The 13,537-nt window shown below is 37.1% G+C and overlaps 1 protein-coding gene across 6 annotated transcripts in view; it reads right to left on the bottom strand.

Moving 5' to 3' along the window:
- The window catches only part of RAPGEF2 (Rap guanine nucleotide exchange factor 2), a 162,103-nt gene that overhangs the window by 103,054 nt on the left and 45,512 nt on the right, over positions 1 to 13,537 (bottom strand). For all 6 annotated transcript variants that reach the window (XM_032443993.2, XM_032443995.2, XM_032443997.2 and 3 more), the window contains exons 2-3: positions 10,215 to 10,285; positions 5,693 to 5,749 (exon numbers count right to left, since the gene is read on the bottom strand). In XM_032443993.2, coding sequence (XP_032299884.1) covers positions 5,693 to 5,749; positions 10,215 to 10,285 — 128 coding nt within the window. The remainder of the gene's footprint in view (positions 1 to 5,692; positions 5,750 to 10,214; positions 10,286 to 13,537) is intronic.

The raw sequence follows: 13,537 nt of genomic DNA, 5'->3' as shown, positions 1-13,537 counted from the left end.
AACTCAACCTGCTGAAAGACCCAATAAATACCAATAGCCACACTCTCTAGTAAATCCTACACTACCCTAACAAAACCTGATATGTGACTTTTTAAAATTTTATTTAGTAATAACAAAATTTTAGGGCCATAGCAATCCATTTCGTTCTTCTCAAGTTGCAATGTAGCACACTAGAAGCTCCGTAACAGACAGTATTCAGTTTATGCCTGCTTGCATACATGGTTTCACTAGGACCATGAATGTCACATAAATGTATAGGTCTTTAGTGGTGACTACTGTCAAACATCAATTTCATCAAAACAGACAACTTCAGTAATAATGTTCAGCATCTGGACATGAAAGCACGTGGTAAACAGAAGTCTTTGCTGCTTTGACTACATCACATTCCTCAGCTAACCCATTTAAAACAGCAAGAACAGTTAAGCAGGTTTCAGTGGAAGCAAGCATGGAAACTAATTCCATACAATTACCACTTTTATTCTTTTTACAGCACATCCTTATCCTGAGCACCGGAACATGTGTTCTCCCTTCAACACCAGATATTCAATCCAGGATCCAGCAACACCAGAAAGGACCACTAAATCAAACAGCAGTATCCAAAAATACTTTCTAATTCAAAAGTATGCTTCTGTCTTTTTCTTCACAAGAAAAACAAACAAAAACAAACAAAAAGCACACAAAAACACCATGAAACTGATAAGATCATTGCCTTGATGTGGAAGATCTACTTTGAATTATTCTCTTTATGGATTATTAAAATTTAAACCAATAGAAGATTCAGGACTTGTATTTAAACAGTATTTGGCAGTACTCCTACAGATATGATTTGTGCAGTTATTTTGGTAGAAGAAATGATATCTCAAACCAAGATGTAACTAGCAGATCATATTTTTATGATTTCATACTCGGTATGAAAGCTGAATGTGTTTCAGAATGTAAACACAGTAATTCAGAAGAGATACTGCTCATACTCCCAAGTACCCACTTCAGGAACAAAGGAAATTTGACTTGTCAGATCTGGGACCTTCTTCAGGCATTTAAGTGCTACATAAGAAGAAATTAGGAAGTACATTGTTCTGCAGGCTTATGCTCCATAGGATATTGTTTCTACAGATTACTCTGTCTGTTTCTCTTTGTTCATTTGGACTATCAGCTGTACGCTAAAAGCTATATGCACAGAATCATTTGTTTAATAACTGCTGCTGCAATTAGACATTGGCCATGGAGTGGTTTGGGACATCAAACATCTTCAAGTTTAACAGTCTACCTGAGAGAACATCTCCTTGCCCATAGGGCCTCCCCACTAGCACTTTTTCATTGCAATAAACAAGATGATCAGAAAATCATTTACTCATTGTCAGCACTGTCTACAATCTTCCTTAATAAGCTAGCCAAGGAGTTATCTGTCACATTATTTTATATATACTTAATGACATTAAGAGGTATATCCCATAATGACATTGCAGTCTTGATGTCAAACTCGTATAGTAAATTAGCCCTTGATACCAGAGAAGACAAACGCAGTACAAAAAAATTACAGTCTCGTAAATCAGAAGGAAAATGATGGCAGTATTAGTAAAATAGTATGATCTTGTATCCAGAACATTTCATGGTCATTCTAGCCAGACAATCCTTCTTTTGAATTTTCTGTTTGCAATATTAATAAATAAATAAATAGCCACCCACCTCAAGGTTCTTAATCTAAAAAGTTCAGCAAAAGCAAAAACTCAATAGCCTTTAGTAAAACATACAGCATGGAAGCTAAAAATTGAAGTCTCTTCAAAAACCTTTGTTTAGTCTTAATGAAGGCTCAAAAACTAGGTCAAACATTAACGCAAATACTGACTATGCAAAGCCAACAGACTAACATCGATCACTGGCACTAATAAGATCATGTATAGAACATGCAAGCACACCTCTCTAACACAAAAATATGTGTCATCAATTTCAGAGAGGTGGCGGTCTCCACCGAGCTGTTCTAATTAAAGATCATGTATCAGTAATTAAAGAAGAAGCTTTCAGCTCATTCTTCCATACTTTATTGCACAATTAAGTTTGGCTCTGCAGAGTTATACAGTCACTTTGGCATTTTTTGGCTCATCATCAGTTTTTCTGTAGAACTGGAAGACTGGGAAACCTAGAGAATCCCCACAGATACATTCCTCATATGACCCTGAACAGAGCATTGGTGTCATAATTACATAGACCTACAGTTGCAAAGAAAACTGCATGTTAGCAGTTTGTCTAAAGCATACCTAGACACTTTACAGACTGTGTTCAAAGTTCTCCCCTGTGTGTGTGTGTGCCGTGCCTGAGCTGTGCTGAGGAAGCTCTAGCAGGTGCTCACCGGTCACTGCTAAGAGCATAAAAACATGCTGTGCTACAGCATGGCAATTCAGATACATGGAGCGTTTATTACTGGGTGACTTCAGATAATCAAAACTTAAATGTTTCTTTTTTTTCCCCATCAGATATCTTTAAGGAAGAAAATAAGTGAAGCTTAAAGACATACAAGTCTATCTTACAGAAGGAGTATGTCAAACACCACTCATCTAGATAAAGAGTATCTATGCTATGGCATTCATGCAATCAGTCTAGTCCTCCTGCAATATGTTCTAGAAAATTTTGCACAATTTCAAAACACATCTTTAGGTATGGCAATGATTTTGTTCCATCTAAAACAGCAGCTTATTACAAGCTGTATTTCAAATGGTCATGATTTTTAATTATAGCACTAAATTGCAGGAACAAGACAGTTGTCATGTAGGACTTGTGACAATGCTCAAGCAAATGAGATACTGCCAAATACATACAGAAATATTGATCAGCACAACTGAAAACCAAATCCAGACACTGTATGATGAACACAAGAGAAAAAAAAAAACAGTGGTTATCCTACTAGAAGCATATTCATTGAAAGCTTACACACAAAACACTTATTGCTGAAGATTCCTCTCTACCAGCATAGCAAACATTTCAATTTTAACCCCCCAAAAATGTGTTTAACTGTCAAGAAGTATAAGCACTAACTATAAATCTGCTAAAAACCTGGTTTTCAACCACAATATTAATTAGAATCCTACTTAAGGAAATGACAGGAGTGACTGCTTTACAGTTTTGAAACAACATTTTTCTTCTAACTACATATAATGCGTGAGCCGGCCAAACTGAATATTCTTTTAAATGGATCTTTAAGTAGGTTTGCATAAAGAAAGCAGGTAAGAAAGCCAGGCATGTGTGTCAAGTAAAATCTCAATTCTGAAATTTTGCCTGGAATGTTTTAAGTCCTTTTATCGTTAACTTCCAATCAAATGAAAGTAGCAGAATGACTGGCAAATGGAGAATAACTCGAGCTGAACTGCCACTTTTAATAACCCAGTTTCCATTTAAACAGTGATATGGCCGTAGGGTTTGAGAATTTGTCACTACCGTGCACTCCCACTGATAGTAAAGTAAATGCAGATAAGCCAATTTTAAACAATGTGCTTTGTTTAATCCCTTTGGCCATTTAAAAAAGAGAGGGAAAAAAAGAGATTAAAAAGTTAACGGTATTTATACTGAATGTGGATAATTATTTTCAGCATTGCATATATGTAATTCACCATATTGCCAAATTTACCTTTCTACAAATGCAGCTGACAACACAAACAAAATTTCAACAATGAATGAAATATGATCAGATAAGCAGAGCAACAGTATTAGTTTCAATGCACTTCGGGATAAGGCTTTAGCTTCTTCTCACTGAGACGTTAAGTTGTGCCTCAGGGAGGTCACACACACAGGTCAATTAACAGCTGCAACAATTGCAGCTATTTTAATAGATTTTTCTAGTGAATGCAGAAGATTAGCACCCAACTTCAAATTTTAATGCAAATCATTGCTGGGGAAAAATAAAAAGCTATCAGATTTCAAATTTAATCAAGGAAAGCAAAGACAACAAACTTAGCTTTCATGACCAAAATAAGAACTCTGAGTAAAGAGTTCCAGCCTGTTCAATGCAAATGATCAGCTTGTGTGCTCCAAGTCCATTTCCTAGAGCTTATAACAAAGCACACTGACTCTAACACCTACCATATCATATTGCTCATCTCCTGCAGTACTCCAAGAATACTACAAAACATGTACATTGTAAAATTGGAGTTCTGCTTAGAAAAATGCATCTCCCTGAATGCACGTTGAATTTATGAAGTGAAAACTTATTCCTCCACATTTATTATGCTAAGAAAATATATATTGAAACTTGATTGCAAGTTCCAAGTTATTTTACCCACTAAATAGATCTCAAATTGCCCTTTAAAATAAAACACAGAACAACTCAGATGACACTAGTCATATGCACATACACTTACAACTTCAAAACATTGAAGAATTTTGATAAAATCTTTCAGTCTTATCTATCAGGTTTAGACAATTAAACAAACAAAAAAAAACAGTGATGTGAAATGCTAGAGAGTAAGCATGCTTGCATTAGCATCTATACCCAGAAACCGCAACACTGCCAATTAAATCCACTGAATAAATCATGGGGAAACAAATGTCAACAAGTGAGTAAATAGGAATGACAAGCCAAAAAAAAAGAAAGTGATGAAGTCACACCAAAACAGTGACAAGGTACATCAGTGCAAAAGAATGGCAAAAAGCACTTCACGCTATCCCAGATTTCATGGTTTTCTGTTAGCAGATTATATTTTCTTAGGCCTATATTTTCTTGTTACCTTTGCCTGCTTTAATGTAAGTAGCAGCCCTGATTAATGACATATTCAAATTTAAACCAACAGTTAGAATTAACCAAGACACTGAGTCTAAACACTTCACAACACTTAACAGACACAAAACCCTACTGCCTATACAAGGACAAAGCAACCAGTACAATGGTCTCCACCAAATTAATTTGTAAAATTAACTACAAAGATTATATTGGTCTGATCACAGAATAATTTACCAACCAGTGGATTGTGACCTTGAGCATTTTCCATACATAACCAATTAATGTGTCTCAGTTGACATTAATTCAACCTTGCAAAACAGCTACAGCTCAGCATTAAAACTTGCTCAATCAACTTCACTTCACAGTGGTCAATGTAGGAAAAAATATACATGCATAAAAGAAGGCACACAGGTACATTTCTTTGCATGCACAAACGTTCCAAAGATATCAGACAACCCAGCAAATCTTCATTTACAGCCTAGATTAGCTACACTGAGTCATAATATGATAAAATTATTGTTTCAGTAAGCTGCTTGTGTAAATAAAGAAACTGCTGCTCCCAGATATATATTGTAAATCCGATATGACATTTAGATCACATCACTGCTAATTATAAACCATGTTAGATTTATTGATTTGGCATCTCTGGCACAAGAAGCTAGTCACTACTACTACAACAAAACTGATGTGAAACCAAATGACATCCCATATCCCTTAATTCTATATAACCTCACTGGTTACAAAAATTAATGTAATGTATTTCACCAAGCAAGGGTCAGTATTCTAAACTGACTGATCAAAATGAAGTGGCCTATTTATGTTTACAGACTCTACCCTGGTTGAGAGAATTGGCATTAAACACTGTCCTTAACATACTCTAGAATGAACTAATGTAGAATGTTAACGGAATATAACATAATATATTGTAATTATATAGAATATAATTAGAACTAATATCATATGAAAGGAGGAAAAAATACTTACTAGTACAGAACTTCATTTGCTTCATGCCTTTCATATCGAACAGTTTCACACATCAGTCTGAAAGAGAAACAAGTCATTTTTAATTACGATTTATATCAGCATCACAGGACTTCACTTTCTGAAATTAGTCAGCATTTTCACATTTGCCTCCAGCCCTTACAGAAGCTAACCATCTATTTAAAGCTAAACCGATTTTTAATCTAGGAAAGTAAGTTGTTAATAGTTCTATGCATTAAAGTTATTAGCTTATCCAAGATCAGATCTGACTTAGGACATAACACGTAATTGCTGCCATTTGTAAAATGGTGGTGATCTCATTCTGTAAGTTATTTGATAAAAGTAAGTTGCTTTATGAAGAAACAATTCTGAATTCTAGTAGTTGGGAAAAACTTACAATGCCTAACACTCACAGATACATTGATATAAAAATTGTTTGGTGTTTTTGTTGTTGTTGTTTGTATTTTGTTTTGTTTTTGTTGTGCTGAGTTTTTGTCTGTTTTGCTATTTTTAACTGAAAATCACATTTCTCATCACTGTCCAGGAGATAAAAAGAGAATTTATACTGCATGGTAAATCGCTGCCTCTCATTTTTGCAGGAATTCAGCAACTTAATTTAAAAATTACCAGGAGGTTTTAATGCTGAAATCCCAACAGGCTCAATATGAAGAGAATTTCCTGCAGTAAAATCCTGTCTAGAAAGGAGGATTAAAACACTTCTACCACATTTGTCAGGCAGAGTGAATGTGTAACAGGCAGCAAGCATAACAGGACTTAAACTTATATTAGGAAATACAGTGTTAACTTAGTGGAGGGGGGCGAGATGGAAATGAACATTTCTGTCTATTGTCTGACAGAAATGGGTTCAGCAAATCACTGCAGGTGGGAAGGAAATAAAACCCACCACCTCCCTTCAACATCCTGGGCACTGAATCAAACTACAAACACCCAGACGATTTGACAGATCATCATATAGAGATTTGCTTAAGAGGCTCATGTGAATATTCAAATGAGGAACTATATTTAGATTTAGTAAAGAAATTCTTATTCCCTAAGAACCTCAGCGTATCAATGGCCAGCTACTACGCACAGCTCATGGCTTCATGTTCAGGCAAGAAGTTGATCTGAGGCTCTGAAGAGTTGTTCTGGATTTGGTGTGACATTTGAAAACTCCTTATTATCATTTCTGATAACTTTTTAATTTCTTCATTTCAATAGCCAACTAATTACTGAAAGTTACCTTCACCCTCACATCTTTCAAGATTTTACTCATTAGATCTGCTCAGTAAGAAACAATGATTTTTCTATCCATAAATGGCAGACTTATAGAAGTACCGCGACATTCAAACTTTTCATAGAGAAGAACTGGGAACTTAATTCAGTTTGCTCAAAATCTGAGTTTTGTTATTGTGACCCTTCACCCAGAGATCTTTGATAACTTTACTTATTTATAAACAGTGCATAAATTGTTTGCACATCTTGTGTACTGTATACACATTTCTGCTAAAGGAAATAACTTTTGTCTTCCTTGCACAGCAAGAAGCCTCTAAACCACAGGGCTTCCTCTTTTTCAAACACCAGTTCCCACCCCAGAATTAAGTCTTGCTGAAACCCTACTGTCTGCTTCCACCACTAGGTTCATCATTTTCTCTCTTGGGTCCTCTGCTTTGAGAGGGACTTTAAGAACAGATGTGAGGTTAGTGGTGATGAGATATCAGAAGAAAATAAATGGAAAATTATTACTAGGTATCAGATTTTAAAATGAAAATGCTGCTTAAGGAACATGCTAACTACTGGTCTGAAAAGACTGTGGGCAACAGGCCATTCAAGAGTAGGAGTGACAGGAAACAGAATCCTTTTAACTATCAAGTTTTGTTCCCATATGAATTTGAAGGAAAGGAAGTACATTCTTGACATAGTCACGCAAGCTCATGGCTGGGTCTCTGAGTTTCACAGTCCTTTGGTACAATTATTATGATGGCAATGCAGAAGGTAGACAAGTGCTTAAATTCTTGTGCTAAACTGAAATAATTAGAAGCTAGTTGCAGAATATCAAAACCTAGACTATATCCTCAGATATTTTTAAAATGTACTTCGATCTTGTTTAATTTTCACTTGAATCCGTTCTAGTCCAACTCCTGAACATACTTAATAAACCCAAGATGAGATCATCAGAAAACTATAAGTAAGCTATTCACTACTAAAGGCTATATTTAATACTGATGTTCTAACGTACCTCGAGTTTCTGTAGTATTCCACAGCTGCAATAAATGCCGCATCATAAAAGATGCTATAAAAGCTTTTTGTCCCACATCTGCAGAGATTCCAGCCTTTGCCATGTATGGAACTATAAACAGAAGCTCTCTTCTAGGAATGTACTGTGCTGGGAGAGCTAGCTCAAGTTCCACACATTCCTAAGCAAGAACCTCATTCAGCACAGGAAGCCAAAAAGCATAAATCAACACACCATGTAACCATATGTGAACACTTTGATCTCTATAAACAAGTTAACATCACTTCAACTCCTCGTCTCCAAAACTTGATGTTCTAAAGACTTGCATATAATAGCAAAACACAAAAAAACTTTACTGAATGTGATTGTGGAACGCTTCCAAAGTAGAAGTAATTACACATCTATTTTGAAATCAACATTCACATTACAAAATGCAGATTGGGAGAAAGAAAATCCCACTTCTATTTTCTCACAATTACAGAACACTGGGTTGGGAATTCAGACTCTGACAGAGTGATGAAGAAGGAAACCAGAAATTATAACAACATTAATCAGTTCATAGTTGCATTTCAGCATCTTCAGGTGTGGCAAATGTTGGTAAGTTCAGCACAAAAGCAAGCACAAACTGAAACAGAACCCAAATAATCTGCTTTTGTGATTATTGCACTACAGGAATGGTTTGTACTATGTACTGACTTTTGTTCAAAACTGGAACCTGTACACTGTGTGTAAAGCATCTACTTCCAACCTGAAAGTTTAAAAAGGAAAAGCAAGAAAAACATGCCCATAATGTAAACCAAAAGGAGCATTTAAGTAGATAAACAATAACACCCACAAGAAGAATTTCTTAAGACAAAAAATGGAATAAATATATGTAAAACCTCTTGAATGCAAGGTATGGTATGCAACAGTCATGTATACTCTACTCATTTATTTTAATAGTGCATTAATATATGTTATTTTAATACCTTAATTATTTTAGAAATAATGAAATTAAACTAATCACATATTTAAAAGAACCTGTTACTTCAATTATGGCATATAACTTCAAGTCTTCACTTCCTTTCTTGAGAGTTTAATAGCTTTTCCTAGAAGAATATTTTAGGGCCAAAGAAAGCAATATCTTTATACTTTTTTTAATCAAACTTCTAATTTCTAAATAACATTGCTGCATTTGCCATAATGACATGCATTCATGTAATACATTACAGTAAAGTACACAACTTTACATTTAATCCTCAATGAAAACAAAGATTGTTATACACTTCCTTTTAAATAAGTAACAATGAAGATTATGCTCTAAATTGAGTGTCATCTGCATGTGAAATAGAGAAAAAGTGCAAGAACCATTCACAGAGCAGCAGAAAAATACAGTTTTCTGGTAACAAGCAAACCAAAGCAAATTCCACTCTTCTTCAGCCCGTTTCTACTCCTTCCATTGCAGGGAGAAGAGCAGCCTCTTTACTCTGCAGTACCTCTCCCCTTGCACCCTTCTGGACTATTACACCTCTCTCCTATTTGTTTCTCTATTGCTAATTTTCCATAATGAAATCTCATTAAGAAACAAGGATAACCACAGCAGCAAGTCCATAAAAATAAATAAATAAATAAATAAATAAGAAAAACACCCTAAGTAGAATGCAAGTCTCCAGACCAAATTGTTCACTGTCCAGACACTTAAGACAACATAAGATTTAGAGACTGAAGTACATAATGGATTTCAGTAGGCCTTTTTATTATTATTCAGTGGAGAGCAGAGAAGCGGGAGTAGCACAACACTCCATGCTCAGAAGCAGTTCAAAATGATTTCTAATTGGCCTTTCTGAATGCATTCAGCGCTGGACTCATACCCAGGATTGAAGCAGTTTCAGACAGAAGAGTTCAAAACATAGACAAGTCTAAAATTAGATGAAAACGTCCCCCAGAAGAAACACTATAACTTTCTTGATAACATTTAACTTTGATGATACCTCTTCCTACACAAGTTCAAAACTTGTGTAAAAAGAAAGTGATAAAATTTATGAACTCCTTCATATAAAGCATAAAATTCAGTTTTAATAAAACATACGCATAATAAAAATGTTGACCTCAACAACTCTTCAGCAACAAACTTCTTGGTCTTTTTTTGATGTGAGGTCAAATGTAAGTGGCACTTAAGATGTTATTTCCATGCTTTATATGAAAAATACTTTTAATAGAAGACTGTCGTGTTTGTAAGAAATGCAGATCTTTTTAACAATGGTGTAACCCTTTTCTCCCCACACAAACAGTAGTATTAATAAAGCATCATACCTTAGTTGATGTTCTCTCAGATTAGACAAGGCTTCCATTCCATGTAAATATGAATACACAATCTCCAAATCCTACAAAAATAATGAAAACACAATTAGGATTGTAAATTTGGTACAAGCTGTTAAAATACTGCTTTTATAATTCATCCAGAGCTCTCCTCCTGTGAAGAGCAGATGATGCATCAAGGACAAAAATCACTACGTTTGGGCTGGAAAGGAGAGACCTTGCTCATACAGCATTAAGAAGAAAATATAGCAGTCACAGTTTGTTGGTATTTTTTTCTTTTTGTACTAATGAAAGGATGTAAAAGTTCACATCTGCTGCTCACTTGAGACTTTGGGGTAAGCAGAGGTTCTTTGGGGCATTCACTCACTGTGGGGAGCTGAGAGGAGATCACACATCTCCACATCACCCATCGCCATGGGCAAGATCCTAGTCAGAAGGCTTTAATTCTGAATTGTCTGTCATTTTCAGCAGCAACAGGCAGGCATAGGAATTCTTCTAACCCTTTGCCATTAGGACTGGCACTGTGCCCTTGAGTGGCATGGGTTTAACATGCAGGGAGTGATTCATAGACTAACTGGAGAACTACTAGAGACTCTGACTTAAGTGAATCGACAGATCTCAAGTGGAAGCACGCAGTCAGAAGGGACCACAGACATTTTGCTTTCTTGTCAAAGCACACTGGCATTATCACACTGCAGCTGATGTGCAGCAGTGCCGGATCAGCTGGTCCTGACAAGTGCTGCAGTCTCTCTCCAGAGGGTGTTCATCAGTGAACAGCTCCCTCTAGTACCACGAGTGGAGCACCGAAATTTGAGTAACTAATTCCAGCATCAATCCAGTCACTAAATTCCCCATAACTGTGCACGATAAAAACAAACAAGAAACCCACAGCAAAGCCAGCCAAAAGCACTGACTTTTTTCATTCATGAACAGTAGCTACTCTACTCTCCCATTTAGTCCACAGCATCAACAAGAAGGAAAGCTATTTGAAAATAATCAGCATATTGAAAAGTTATCACAGCTTGTCACCTTCATTTTCTATTTTCTATCTCTGGAAAGCTGTGCTTCACTTACTTAGCAAACACGGGTGTTTAATTGTTATTTGAACTTCTTAGTTACAAGTCAGTTAATGGAATTAAAGAATTCCTCAGAAACATTTGTAACAAGTCTTGCCAAATCCCAAGTGGAGTCAGAATGCTTGAAGCAGTGGCAAAATAACAGCCATCTTACCCACCTGCCATCCCCTCCTTTCTCCAAAGTCCCCTCACCTTCACACATATTAACTTAGGCTGAACGTTTACAGTTCTGACAGCATAGACAAACCAGCAGCAAGCTGAAGACTCAGAGTTCTTAGGAAAAGGATTTTGTTTCAAGGACACAACATGTCTTTAAATTTATGCAGAATCATTGAGTAAAACCTTCAATGAAGCAGTTAAATTACATATATGCTGAGTGATGTACTTTCTGCTCCTGCAGTAGATGTACTTAAATTACCACACGGTGGCAGCCTGAGCCATCAAAAGTTCTGAGACTGCAATTCTTCACACAGTTCCTCCTCTTATTTTAAAAAGTAACCAATACTTTATAACAGCTTATAAAGTTCTATGCTTGCTGTAACTTTTGCAAGGGTTAAACACTCTGCTACAAACCACTGAGGATCCAACATCTTTCTGCTTCCTAACTTCATCCATAGGAAAAAGATGACTGCAACAGCAACACAGAGATTGAGCATATCTTACTACAAGAATTACAGTCTACATAAAAGTCTTGACAATGGTTAGAAAAAAAAACGTCAACGGAAACTCTAAAAGCAGAGATTATGTTAAGGCAGAGAACAAACTGGCAGCATTTTAAGAGATTTTTCTGATTTAAATGAAGAATCAGGCTAAAAGACATAAAACTAACCTGTACTTCAACCTGCAGTACGGCCAAAGTTGTATGCTTTGTTGCTGTATGTGGAGCAGACTGAAATTTAATTCACTGATATTTCTTAATTCGTTTCAGTGGTGTTAGCCAGCTTGTGTTAACTTTCTGACTGGGCTAAAATTCACTCTAGCTTTCAGTGAAGTGACATATACACCTCAAAATTCACCAGTAGTGGCTCAAAAAAGCATACCACCCTATATATTTTTAACTCTTGCTGGTTTCAGCCCTGCTTTGCATTAAGGCATTAAACTACCAGCCTAACTCAACTATACCTACAGTCAAGAGGCAAAACTGCTCCATAGCAGCTCTCAAAGCACCTGATAGCCACCTCGAGTTCAAAACTATCAGCCCACTGATGCTAAGACTGTTTCCAAGTGACTGGCCCTTGCCACATCAACTCATCACTCAGACTGAGGCAGCAAGGAGCAAACAACAGAAGACACAGACAGAGAGCAGAGGCGTCTGCTTGAGGACAGGTGGCTGCACCCCGCTCACAGCTCCAGGCCCAGGCAGTGCCCCAGCCAAGCAGTTTCAGTGTTGTGAAAATGGGAGCTCCCAGCCCTGCCACCTGTCTGGCTCAGCACTGCTCCGCTTGAGATGTTGCTGTGAAGGAGTTCAGCAGAGTGGCAGGGTGCTGTAGGGAAGACGAAGGTGGAGCCTGGCATACTTCTGCTGGCTTATGCACACCATAACAGCTAGCATGGAGTGAGCGCTGGTAGTTTCAATACAGATGACAGTCAGCTTGAAACTGAAAATTTCTTTCTAAGTGAGTGTTATAATGTCTCCCCCATACACACCTCAGGTCATATACTAAGGAGAGACTGAAGAATTAAGCTATAATTGAAACCAACATTGCATATTCCTTCTCTTTCTTTGTAGCTGTAGGATCCTTTCCTATTTTTTTCCCTGCATCCTGCACCTGAAAGCACCTGACTTTCAGTCATTCAGGTACCTATTCCAAGCATTTATTTTTTCTGCCCCTCTAGCATTCAATTCAGCACCCAGCTGCCTAGCTGCCTGTACCAACTCCAAGGCCAAAGCAGTGCCAGTATTGCCAAAAGAAACAGACTGGATTAGCGCAGCCACTCATCAGGCTCAACCAGAAGTGTCTGTGCCACAAAAGAGGCTCCTCCTTCCCAGCAGGTCTGTGCACACAAGTGGGTTCCAACAGTCATGTCACGCTCACCACCAGCAGCTCAGAAAGACACACAGGCTTCCTGCCCTCAGGAGCCAGCAGCTTCTCAGGAAAAGGGAAGGCAGGGAGAGAGGAAGCAACATGGGTTGTTCCAGCCAAACCCAAAGGTATGGTAAGACGTTACCCTGAGAGTGAGATCATGCTTCGCAAACATTAAGCTGTCAAAAGCAAAAGCAAAACCACAGACTGAACAGAC

The sequence above is a fragment of the Coturnix japonica genome, chromosome 4 (assembly GCF_054131305.1).
Source record: "Coturnix japonica strain WE chromosome 4, WE-NBRP24, whole genome shotgun sequence".
NCBI lineage: Eukaryota > Metazoa > Chordata > Aves > Galliformes > Phasianidae > Coturnix > Coturnix japonica.
This window is presented reverse-complemented; position numbering and strand designations above follow the sequence as displayed.